The sequence below is a fragment of the Babylonia areolata genome, chromosome 19 (genome assembly GCF_041734735.1).
Source record: "Babylonia areolata isolate BAREFJ2019XMU chromosome 19, ASM4173473v1, whole genome shotgun sequence".
Lineage (NCBI taxonomy): Eukaryota > Metazoa > Mollusca > Gastropoda > Neogastropoda > Buccinidae > Babylonia > Babylonia areolata.
This window is the reverse complement of record NC_134894.1, coordinates 14,710,689-14,723,720: the sequence shown is the minus strand read 5'-3', so window position 1 is coordinate 14,723,720 and position 13,032 is coordinate 14,710,689. Positions and strand designations below refer to the sequence as shown.

Genomic DNA, 13,032 nt, shown 5'->3' with positions numbered 1-13,032 from the left:
ATGGTTTTTACAACCTTAAGAAAATTTAGAAAATAGATCAAGTATAAACAAATAAAAAAACAAAAACTTATTCCCGTTGTGTGTGAATGTATGTGCATCATCATATTAATCATACTGGCAAAAATGCTTGGTTTTATTTTATGACTGCTATTTTGTGGCCCCCCCCCCCCCCCCCCCCCAGAAGTTAAACCTCTACTACACCCTGCAAGATGAGCAGCATAACCATTGATGAGGCTTCATTCCCAAAATGTGTCTTGTGGATGGAAAGACATCAAATATCTGACAATGACAATACCAAAACTGTCGTTGATTGATAAATAGTTCAGTAAGAACATACAAAATAATTTTCATGAAACAAAATGAAAGAGGGTGAACGGGCCACTCTACAGTGTTGAACAATCTACTGCATCAATATCTGAACAATAAATAAACAGAACCTTTGATCAGTGTGGATATCAGAGTTGAAATGGATCAAACAGTCAAGGATAAGTTCTAGGAGAGAGGAGACTGAGAGGGGATTTATTGCATCCACAAAATAAATCTGAGCAGTCTAAACAAGATAAAAACAGGTGGAATGTGGGAAACATAGGCAAAAGTATATATATGTGAAAAAAAAAAAAAAAGAATTTAGGCAAGGGCATGCAAGACAATATACAGCAAAATGAGTCATGTAGATAACTTTTTTTTTTTTTTTTTTTTTATCTTTACGGAACTGTTTGACTGTGAGGTGTTCCTCTAGCTTAGCATCACTATTCATTTCTGTTGCTGAGCATCCAGTAAATGACAGGCGTCCGTGCAGGAGGGGTCCTGTCTCAAACATTCCAGCAGGCTGCAAGGACAATATCACGCTGTGAATGCACAGATACATATTACCTTTGTTAGACTCTGCTCTTCGCTTCTGCCTACAGAAGATAAAGAACACATGGGGAGAATTTCTGCATTGAACAGACTGCAGCATTGGCGTTTTGGTGGGGATTTTTTCACCTTTATTTTACACTGTTTTGGTATTAAGACACACACTTCATTTAATATACACTTCAGTTAAGCAGCCCCTGGACTGTGGCTGCAGACGTTCCTGTATTACAAAAACCAGTCAGTCCCATCCATGTGAATGGAACACACTACTGTGTACTGTACCTGTTGTCAATTCTCTCTCTCTCCACAGTGCTTTTATCAATTAAGCAAGCTTCAACTGGAAACTTTCCCATCAGCTGCTTTCAGAACTGGTTCATACACTTCTTAATACCTTCCTAGGAAACAGTGCCAAAAATCACTTCTGATGTTACACTTCAAATGACTTTCTTTTTCTTAGTTCATGCTATTGAACAAATCTGTATAAATAGTTATGCTAATTGCATAGCACTTAAATATATTACATGTCTTCTAAACAAACCGAAGTCTAAAATGAACTCTTTTTTGTCTATGTACTGAGTAACAATTATAGAAATATAAACAAAACAAAACTTGTATGATTTTGATATATAAGCTGGCCTGATGGAGTCAAAGACCTGCCTAGCAGAAGAAACATAAAGATGGAACCTATTATACAAACACTATATGGCAATCTGGCTCTTTTGTTGAAATGACTAAACCCAATCTTATGTCATTTTGGCTCTTTTGTTGAAACGACTAAACCCAATCTTATGTCATTTCTTTTTGTTTCCCACATCTGACTTAACCACACATACAACACTGATACATAAACACAACACAGTCAAGTGATAAATCAGTTTTGAAAAATGCCCATTGAACATGTTCAAAAAATTGCCAGGTGACTATTTTTTAAATCTGGGAAAAAAAACCAAAAAACAACAACTTGACAATCTGCATGGTACCACCACTTAAAACCAACAACAACAAGAGTAATGTACACTCTCTTCCTGAGAGCAGTGGATCCTTTGTTCTGTCTCAGCTGACCACAGAGTTTACAAAGTGTACTGTGACTGTCCAGTTCCACGATGGGCAATCAAATCTTTCTCTTCACTTCACAGTAACGCACCTGGATTCACTGACATTCTCCTTTGGTCTCAGCATGTATTTTTCATTTTAAAACAAGTCATCTAAAATATATGAGATTAAAAACTGGGTTTCTCTTCACTAAAGCTGCATTCATCAAAATAAAGGCCTTGATAATAAATATGCTTATGATAATACATACAGGAATCCTGCTCATCAATACAGTTACACATATTTTACCAGCATATTCATCGAAACAGAAACATAAAACTGCTCTTTTCAGTCACATCTAAACTGACATTTATGAAACTACTTTTCTTTTAAGACCAGATTAAAAGCTGTGACATGTGTCCACACACAACACACACACAAAAAGAGTTTAGATCATGTGCAATCTAAACTCCTCTCATTTGTGCATCTTTTATGCTTTTTAAGCCTGTTCTGCTACAATAAGACCAAAATAGGTTCGCCTTGGTTTTCACAATCTCAGAAGGAAACAAGGGCATTCAACTCAAAACTATTCATTTCCTTTCATATCTAAAGACTAAAATCAAGACATAATGAGAATGAGACTAGATTTTAGATTTCTTCCAATCTCCCAGGTCAACAGAAGTGCAGACCTGCTGGTGCCTGAACCCCCTTAGCGTGTGTGTATATAGATGCAGATCAAATACATACTGTTCAATGGGTTTGGGAAACACAGAAAACCCAGCTGGCACCAACTGTAACAACAATCATCAGCAAGTTGATGCTGGTTGTGTAACAAAGAAGTAAACCAGTGTTAGTGGGGCAAAAATCCCTTGCATGGCTGATACATACTTCACTTGTGCCCGATTTGTACTGCCTTATTTTTTCAACAGCAGATGTGGTGCAGTGTGTATGAATCAGTCCTCATGCTCTATATCACATCGACACTGAAACTCTGCAATGCTAAGCATGGCCATGTGCAGAGGAATCCTGCTCGTCTTTCATACCAACAGAATCCTTTTTCAATCGGCAGTGAATCTTGTCCATTACTCTGGTACTATATCATCATAACAATCATGTGTACCATTCCTTATCCTTAGAGATTCCTTGTCAGTCAATCTGGCACAGTATAATCATGTTGCTGCTCCCTATCCTTTTTCCTTATCCTGACAAACTGCAATAACAGAAAATACACCAGCAGTATAAGATGGTGATGGTGAATAATATGATGAAGTAATGGCGTTTTTTCTTCTCCATTTGGTATCAAAATGTTGCAAGAGATAACAAACATGAGAGCAGGGACTGCAATATCAGAGCTGTTAAGAGCAAATACATATGAACAAAGGTGCTGTGGAATACACTTTAGTTCAGCAAATAGCAACATCGGAGAGGAAAAAAAGAAATACAGCGTAAAATCTTAATCATCATTCTGATGCCTTTCACTTCCAACAGGTCAAATCTCTCTCTCTCTCGCTTTACATACACACAGAGCAGTAAAACTATCACCACCAACCTCTCTCTCTAACTCACTCTCATGCAAATACAGCAGCCTCTCTCTCTCTCTCCAACATATACAGACAGCAGTAAAGCTATTGATTCCTCTCTCTCACAGCAGTAAAGCTATATCCTTCCATCTCTGTCTCTCTCTCACACACACACAAAACTATACCTCCCTCCCATCAACACAGAGCAGTAAAGCTATCTACCCCTCCCTCCCTCTCTCTCACAGAGCAGTAAAACTATCAATCCCTCCCCCTCTCTCTCTCTCTCACAGCAGTAAAGCTATCTATTTCTCTCTTTCTCTCTCTCACAGACCAGTAAAGCTACATATTCTTCCCTTCTCTCTCACACACAGCAGTAAAGCTACCTATACTTCCCTCCCTCTCTCTCACACCAGTAAAGCTACCTATCCCTCCCTCCCTCCCTCTCACACACACAGAGCAGAAAAGCTATCTATCCAACCATCCCTCTCTAGCTCTCTCACATGCATAGCAGAACAGCTATTCTTCCTACCTTTCACAAACACATACAGCAGTAAAGCTAACTCTCTCTTTCTCTTGCTCTCCTACACACACGGTGATAAAGCTATCCCTCCCTCTCTCAGACATAGCAGTAAAGCTACAACAATAATACGATGAAAAAAAAAAAGGACTTGAAAGAACACAAAAAAACAGGTCAACCGACTATGCCATGTGCTCACTGCTGTCAGTCAATACAGGATTCAACACTGAAGTTAAGCACTGTCAATGTCCCCAGTGTTCGGGGAGGAGCACAGAAGGGGCATCACCAACCCCACCACCCCTCCTACACACACACACACACACACACACACACCACTATCCATAATACATTACACGTCTGGCCAGGGCACAACACAACGCACACACTGTCACAGCCCTCTTTCCGCTTGTCTTCTTCCTGTGAAATAGGTCTCATGCCCCATCCAGCACTGTACACCATACCTTGCACAATATACACTCACGTCAAGAGAGACTTGGAAATCAGTGACCACAGGCAGAGAGAAAGGAGAAAAGAAAAGAAAACCAGTGATAGGGGGGATTTTGTGGAGCTTCCCACAAAACTGAAAATCCCCGGGAGGGGGAGTAGGGGGAGACAACACCGAGAATCAGCATATTGGAAGCAATTCACCAATTGTCAAATCACTCCACACACATCCCTGTCCACACAGCCCTCTCTTCATCATCACTCCTGTCTGTCGGGACTAAGTGAAGCTGCCAAGTACACACGACTGGACCCAGGTAACTGCACGCACTGTCTGTCTGGGTGCCACGGAACATAGCAGGTAGGCGTGGAGGAGGGGTGTGGGTGGAGGGTTGGAGGGGGACAGGTGTAGGGGTCAGCAACATGGGTCATGGGGCAAGAACTGGTGTAGTGGACATCGACAGGTTACAGGTAGGAAAGGGGGAGAAAAGGGGGGAAGGGGTTGTGTTCAGTAACACTGATCGAGGAACAGGTCCACAGACCCAGACACAGGAAAGAACCAGGGCAACAGAAAGCACTGGCAAAGAAAAACGCTACCTTTGGAAAAGCGTGACACAAGCCCTTTAGGGGACCCACTGATCATTCCTCACTGGAGCAGCTCTTGTCAGCTAGACCGAGAACTCACAAGACACAACTCTTCAGCATTTATTCAACTATTTGTACACACTGGATGTGCAAGACACTAAATTATTTACTCACTGGATGATGCTACATTTTCATGATATGAAAAAAAAGCTGCAAAGAAAAAAACATCAATCAGCTCTCTCGAATTCTTTTACATATCAAAGGAACAATATGTATGAAAAGAGAAAAGCATCAGCGTTAAAATTCAAATGCTGAAGGAAGCACGTAAATAAATTTCTAACCCCTCCAGTGATCATTATCTACTGAATCACCTACTAAACACGTAAAAGTAGCAAAATGCCAAGAAAATCTGAATCAGAAAACTGTCTACAGCTGCAGAAAAAGAGAAAAGAAGAAATAATCAATCAATCAGTCAATCCTCTTAATGTCTGAAACACAGAGTGTACAGAAATTTGCCTTCAGGCTCATTGTAAGAGAGGGAATGACAATATTATATTCAGTGGTGTTGAGATCATGCAAGAGTTTAAAGCCAACCATCCAAAACCTATGTGGAACTCACAACCTCTCTGTGAAACTCATCACCAGGAAACCTCACGAACCCACCTTCCACAAGCACAGACTTAAAGCTCCATTTTTCATCACAGAGAAGATCTGCCAAAGAACCTTTCCTTGCCTTACCTACCCCGGAAACCAGTCCCTTCAAGGACTACACACAGAAGAGCACTGGAAGCAGCTGGCTGAAGCCCTAATGACACACAACAGGGGGTGAAGGGGGAGGAAGAGACAGGCTGCTGACTGCCAAGCTATGGAGGTAGGGCTCCAAAGAGGCAGAACCTTCAGACCAGCAGCAACACCACAGGCTGACCCTGCCCAAGGAAGCCTGGAGGGTAACAGGTATGGGGGGGGGAATGGCACAGGGAGGGGTGGATGGGAGTGGGGGCAGCCGTCATACAGAGGTTTCCCGGAAGACGCGTGTAGAGCTGTGTCCCTGACGGATGTGGATGTAGCGAGTTGTGTCCACCTCCGAGATCTTCACCTGGGTGCTGGGAATGATGATGTCACTGGTGCCGGGCAGGGGGGATAACTCAGCCTTTGGTGTCGGGGCTGCACACACACATGGATGCTTGTCGGTCAGCATAAAACCCCGACACTGCTCTTTGAGAGGGAACTTCATGACAATAATCTCTAGCTTTTCTGTATCTCCGCAACCAAAATATCTGTATTGCTGCAATGAAAAATGTCATTTGTATTGGTATCAATGTCACAAAATACTGCATTACATTTGTATGACAAAGAAAAAAAATCATGTCTACATTTGCATCTATGCCAAAGAAGGTTTGTTATCTAACCCATCCTCCTGTGATGAAATTCCTTTTCTCTGCATATCTGATTTTACATCTGCAAGAACCAAAAATAAAAATTAAAAAACATCAAGCGCTGGCCCACCCATGGATATAAATTATAGACTGCCACCACCCCTCTTCTCTCCAAGACACAGATCATGCCCACCTTCTCCCATCTTTCCAAGAAGCAGTAGCACTAAGCAGGTAACTAAACAAAAACATCATGATCTGTGGCATGATTTCAAGTGACTCCAACTGGCCACAGGAAAAGTAACGAACCAGTGCCAACCCATCAACACAACACATGGTCTTACAAACTATTGTTCCTCAACACTCTTGCTCACTTGGACTGATCACGAATCACACAAACATAAAAACATCAACTCAGCAAGTTCCTTTAAGTTAACCCTTTTAACTCTTGATACTACTGAAAGCAAAAAGGCGCTAGTTCCAAGACTGAGAATTTAAAGCTCAAAACTTGCAAATTTTCACTTCAACAGATCTATTTCCAACATTTAGTCAAAACTAATAAGTCACCATAACCAGCCAGTACACCAATTCTGAACCTGTGTGGTTAAATTAAAGAAATGCAGATCTGCATTCTGAAGTTCAGTTCAGAAAGTCTGGACAGACAAAAGTGGAAACATAATATCTGCAGAAATAAATAAAGATTGCAATCATCAGAAATGGCTAACATTCCAAACCCCTCTTCCCTTCACCCCCTCCTTCCCCCCTACCGACCCAACCCCCATCCTTGAAAGAGCACAGGGAATGCAGAAGCTGTCAGTCTCATCATGCAGACCAACAGCTGTACCAGACACAAGGTGCACACACAGCAGTCACATCATCACACCATGCACGGACAGTCACCACCCGCCACACCCAACCGCCCTCAGTTCTTCACACACACACACACAATTATTCATTTTCTTCTTGACCACATTCAAGGTCACACCAGCAATCATGTTACCACTTCCGCATTGACTACATCCAAAATCAGAACAGCAATAATGTTGCCACTTCCGCACTGACCACATCCGAAATCAGAACAGCAATAATGTTGCCACTTCCGCACTGACCACATCCGAAATCAGAACAGCAATAATGTTGCCACTTCCGCACTCACCACATCCGAAATCAGAACAGCAATAATGTTGCCACTTCCGCATTGACCAAATCCAAAATCAGAACAGCAATCATGTTACCACTTCCGCACTGACCACATCCAAAATCAGAACAATAATGTTGCCACTTCCGCACTGACTACATCCGAAATCAGAACAGCTGTAACACTGCAATTTCCTTCTTGACTACATCCTAAGTCAGAACACCAATAACATTGCCACTTCCTTCTTGGCAACATGCTACATCAGAACGACAATACTGTTGCCACTTCCTCATTGATGATATCCTAAACCAGAAGAACAATTAACACTACCACTTCTTTCTTGACAATAATCTGAGTTATAACAGAAATAACACTGCCACTTCCTTCTTGATCACATCCAAAGTCAGAACAGCAATGACATTACTACTTCTTACTGAAAATTAGTTAGAATAGCAACAATGTTAACTCTTCCTTTCTGAAAGTGAGAACAGCAATAATGTTGCCACTTCCGGACTACAACCCAAATCAGAACAGCAGTAATGTTGCCACTTCTTTACTGACAACATCCTAAGTCAGAACAGCAATAACACTGCCACTTCCTTCTTGACTACGTCCAAAGTCAGTACAGCAATAACATTGCTACATCTTTCTTGACTACATCCAAAATCAGAAAAGCAATTACACTGCCACTTCCTTATTGACAACGTCCCAAGTCAGAACAACAAAACAATAATAACATTGCCACTTCCTTCTAGACTACATCCCAAGTCAGACAGCAGTTATGTTGCGACAGTAGCAAAATTATAAAATGGAATGCAGATGATTGATCTACTCTTGACATTGTGGTAGTTCAGTTGAAAATGAAAAATATTACACTGAAAATGTGGAATTATTAAATGACTAGTTTGAAAAAGAACATCTGTGCACAATGTTGAACATACATAATTGTTGCTGCATGCTCTGAAAATCAAACTTATTACAATCAGCTATTAATCAAACCTATAGCCCAACAGCACCTTGTCAACAACAGTGATCAAATAACTATCCTCTTCAACAGATAACCAACATTCCTCCCCATCATACAGAGGTTTCATGGTAGATGTGTGTTGCCAAAGATATGCTCCTGGCACTGTTTTCATTCCATACAAATTTAAACACCCAGAAATTTCACAACAAGAAAACCCTTAGGACCTTAAGAAATAGATCATATTACTCATCTCATGAATTAAGGATAAAGGGCAGAAAGGCCAAGGATAAACACCAACCTCACTGACTAAAGAATATAAAGATATGAAATTTTGAAGTTAACTCTAGGTAATGATAACAACAAGAAAACCAGAGATACGGTTGCAACTATACAAATATACCAGAAGACAACAAAAAAAAAGTTAAAAAAGAGAAAAGCATGAGACATATAACGGACATCAAAGAAGTCAGAAAACCAACAAGAGAACAGCAGAGGGAGGAAATTATCAACAGAATATGAGTCATGTTTTTGTCTTTCACATAACAAGCATCGCAGCTGGGGGCCCAAATCAAAATCTGACTCCTTCAACACATAACTCCTGTATTCTTTCAATTACATCAAACAATCTCTACACTCCATACCACAGCAAGAAGAAATAACTTATCTTTTAGATATTAAAAAAATATAACAAAATGCTCATGACCAAAAGTGAACTCACTCAGCTACTTCTGTTTGTAAAGCATTCTCATAAAAAACTCCACATGCAAATGCACACTACTGCCCGCATCTGTCGACAGTTCTGTTGCGTTTACAAGTCTCTTTCTTCTCCCCAAAGTATACAATAACTTAAAGAGGATGCAAACCCACTTTCTATATAAACCCAACTCTGAGCAAAACGATACAACCAAGCAAGATACATTCATACAAATAAAATTATTAAAGTACACGTGTCATATGAAAGCTCCACAACATTCAACTCAAACTAATGTACCTTCCATTCAAAGTACACACATCAAGTCTCCACAACACAACAACCCACCAAAAACTGTCATCCAAACCAAACAAAAATACAAATACAAATGTGCAATCACACAAAAAACACTGTGCAGTAAAAATTAAACTGTAAGCACGTCACTGGCAAGAAACTTGACATTCCCCTAAGACAACCCCTCCCACCCCGATTCAAACCACAGTTCTGAAAATCAAGTCACCCACTCCCATCCCTGCTGACCACCAAGACAGCATGTGTACTCTCATACCTGAACGTAAGGCAATGGTGGGAAACCAAGTACAGCTTTTGTAACTATGCTTCAAAGTTGTGAATTCTCTCCCTTCTAATACATGTTTAGAAACTGCCCCTGCCTTGAAAAAAACACACAAAAAAACACCACAATATAACTGGGCGCCCTCTTTTTCCCTCTTTCATGGTGTTTGGTCTTAGTGACTGAAAGAGTAAGGGTCTTAGGAACTTAGGTCCATTCTTTTCTCCTGTTTGGCAGAGTAAACATCTGCCTCTTTACCTTCATGACCAAGCAGAACATCTGCTGTGGAAAACAAGTCAGGGACACACACAGTGCTGGGTTGGTTCAGGATGGACAGTGGTTTCACTCGTTTATCAACATAAATCAGTAAATAAACAAACAACTCAAAGATCACAGAACAAAAATGTGTGGTTCAAAACTTCTGGGTGTGTTACTTACTGAATACTGTGACTGTTCATTCCACAATGCTACGCTAGTGGAAAACTCAAGTGTATTACAGATAATACTGAAGCCTGTCCATAGTTATATCATATATTTATGTTTTTTAGGACTGATCTTAAATATGCAACAGAATGGAAAATTCTGAATGTTATCCATTTGAATTTCTTCACCCTTGACTTACTACTTTGATGTAATGCAGAGATACAAACAATATATATCAAAAAATATTTCATCTTGTCCCCAACAAATTTACATTACAAAAATCATTTTAAAAAAATTTAAAAAAATTTTTAAAAATAAAAAGAACCTAGTTTAAGACCAACAATTTTTTATTTTTCTTTAAACTAGTTCTGCTCAAGGGTATCAATTGGAATGTCTGCCCTGACCTATATATAAACCACAAGACAATGCAATACATTACTGCTATGTATATCTCATACCTCCTGGTACATCACCAAAAAAAAAGACATATTTGTTTCACAAACTAGCATTGCTTTTGCTTTGCTTCTTAAACTAGCATGTGCACTCACACCCAGACAGTTTTGGCCTCACAAAGAACAGGACAGATATGAAACCAAACCAAATCACAGGAGAGCCAACTCACAAGGCCACAGTGACAACAGCAAAATGAGGAGAGGGCAGGGGGGCAGGCAGGGCAGGGCAGGTCAGAGGAGCACACAGGGACAGCGCCATTCCCTCTCTCCCGGCGACTCCCCCTTCCCCTTCCCCTCCTTGGCTGCCACCGCCGGCACCACTGCTTCCTTGCCCTCATGCACAACACCAGCACGATCAGCACAACACTCAGGCTTGGACTGGGGGGCAGGAGGCACCTGGCAACTGTCCACCACTTTGCTACTTTCTTTTCCCCCCACCCCTTCTCTCACTCCCCTATCCTGACCGCTGCTCAGGGTGTCTGCCGTGTGGTGGGGGTGGGGGTGGGGGCTGGTGCTGTTGTTTTTGTTTTCATTGAGGTTGACGTCCTTGCTAGAACTAGAATTACTGTGTGTGTGCTGGTCTGTGCTATGTGAGGACTCTGTCCTATCAGAAGGAACATCTTTCTCTTCACGGGTCATGCATTGTGAGCCATGATCTGAGCCCTGTCTTGAGCTGTGCTTGCTCTCAGTGTGAAGGTCAAAGCTTTGAGCTGACACTGATGACACAGCAGTGTTTGTGGACAAGACATCCAGTTCCGACTGGCTACCCTTCAAATCCTCAGACTCATTATTATTTGTCTCATTCTCCTCACAGTAGTCCTCAGAGGAAGAGCTGTGATGGCGAGAGCGAGGCCGACATGGCCAACGGAGTAACACCTTCTCCACCATCCTAACCTGATTGGCAATACGTTTAAAGGACGGAGTGCGGGCCACACCAGTGCCTGAAAGCAGTCCCTTCCCAGACTCCTCCCCTGTGTCCGGGGGAAACACTGGGGGGCTGGTGGGGCTGAGCCCACCCTCTGAGGATGCCGACGAGCGACTTTTGATGCTAATCCTAAACTCAGGGATGAGCTCTTGCTCTTTTTCGAAAATAGCAAAGTCGTGGATGTTGACCGACTCAAGGTCTCGCTCAGGCACCACCTCCCCGTTGATGGATAGGCCACGTTTGCGTGCAGGGAGGTCAAGGAGGTGGGCCACAAAGGAATCGCTGTTGTCTGCAGGCCCATTACCTTTGCCGGGTTTCATTCGGACAAACAGCGACACTGGCTGCATGGGGGGAAAAACAGAAAGCACAGCACTGACACGTTAACTTCAACAACACCTGGTCCTCTCTCACACCATCTCAGTCACACGCAACACACACACACACACTCACTCACACTCTCCCACACACACTCTCTCACACAAATTACTGCACTTCTCCCATATTACCGAAGTTGGCTTAACTTACTTATTTTGAAAAACAAAAATCTGCTACAACAATTTAAAGGAAATTAAATGCATAACTTACTTTAGATATTCTCAACAAAAATCCAACTAATAAAAAAAACCAGAGCGCTCAAAAAACAAATGTGCACGCACACACACACACACACTTTGCAAAGGCAGAACCACAAACCGATCAACGTGTTTACAAGGTCAAAGGCATCCCAGACAAAAGCTAGATATCATTATCTTCTGTTTGGGAACTTTAAGAACCTCAGGAATTCCTTCATTTTCAACACAAGGCTGTTTCTCATTGGTTAGTATATTGTTGTGCTTTTCTGGATGTTTCCGCCAATCATCACTGAAATGACTCAGCAACAGTGCAGGGTCTCCTCTGCTTTGTGGCCTCCTGATGAAATAGTACCCTATGTACTGCTGGCACTGAAGCTGTGGCAGGCGAATCTGGGCATCACTGTGTATGGGAGACTTGGAATAAACGGCACAGGAATGATGCCACTTAAATGATACAGATGATGTGAAAGCAAAAGACAAAACAAAACAAAAAAACATCATCAAACAGCTGCAGGCTGTTGATCAAGGTGAACACAGCTTCCTCCTCATCTTGTTCCATCTCATTTGTCCTTTTCAAGCTGATCGCAAACTGACATCTGTTCAGATGCTTCACCATTTGCAGATTGTTTTGCAAGCTTTGTTGGACAGAAAGGTATTCACTGATTTTTCTGCATCTCATCCACTGTAAGAAAATGCAGGAGATAACTGAGGAAGGAAGAGAGAGAGAGAGAGAGAGAGAGAGAGAGAGAGAGAGAGAGAGAGAGAGATTCAAGACTGTAAAGATATGACCCACAACAATGATTTGAGACTACCTGACAAGCCTGCAGTCCAAATTCCACACTTACCCTGTGTTTTTTTGTTTATTGACTTGCATGGATGATAATGATGATGAATGGGTACAGTAAGAGAATTTGACATATTGTCACAATCCTTGTGAGGTAGTTGGTAAATGACAGCAAGATACATAAAT

At 41.6% G+C, this 13,032-nt stretch overlaps 1 protein-coding gene across 3 annotated transcripts in view; it reads right to left on the bottom strand.

Moving 5' to 3' along the window:
* Positions 1–2,317: 2,317 nt before the first annotated feature.
* Positions 2,318–13,032, bottom strand: part of LOC143293489 (inositol polyphosphate-5-phosphatase A-like) — a 75,452-nt gene continuing 64,737 nt past the window's right edge. Inside the window, exons 17-18 of one of the 3 annotated variants that reach the window (XM_076604386.1) lie at positions 11,795–11,831; positions 2,318–6,114 (exon numbers count right to left, since the gene is read on the bottom strand). In XM_076604386.1, the coding sequence (XP_076460501.1) occupies positions 5,957–6,114; positions 11,795–11,831 (195 nt within the window). In that variant the 3' untranslated portion in view covers positions 2,318–5,956. Of the gene's footprint in view, positions 6,115–10,735; positions 11,832–13,032 lie in introns of all 3 variants that reach the window. The other 2 variants (XM_076604385.1, XM_076604387.1) reach the window with 2 other exon arrangements.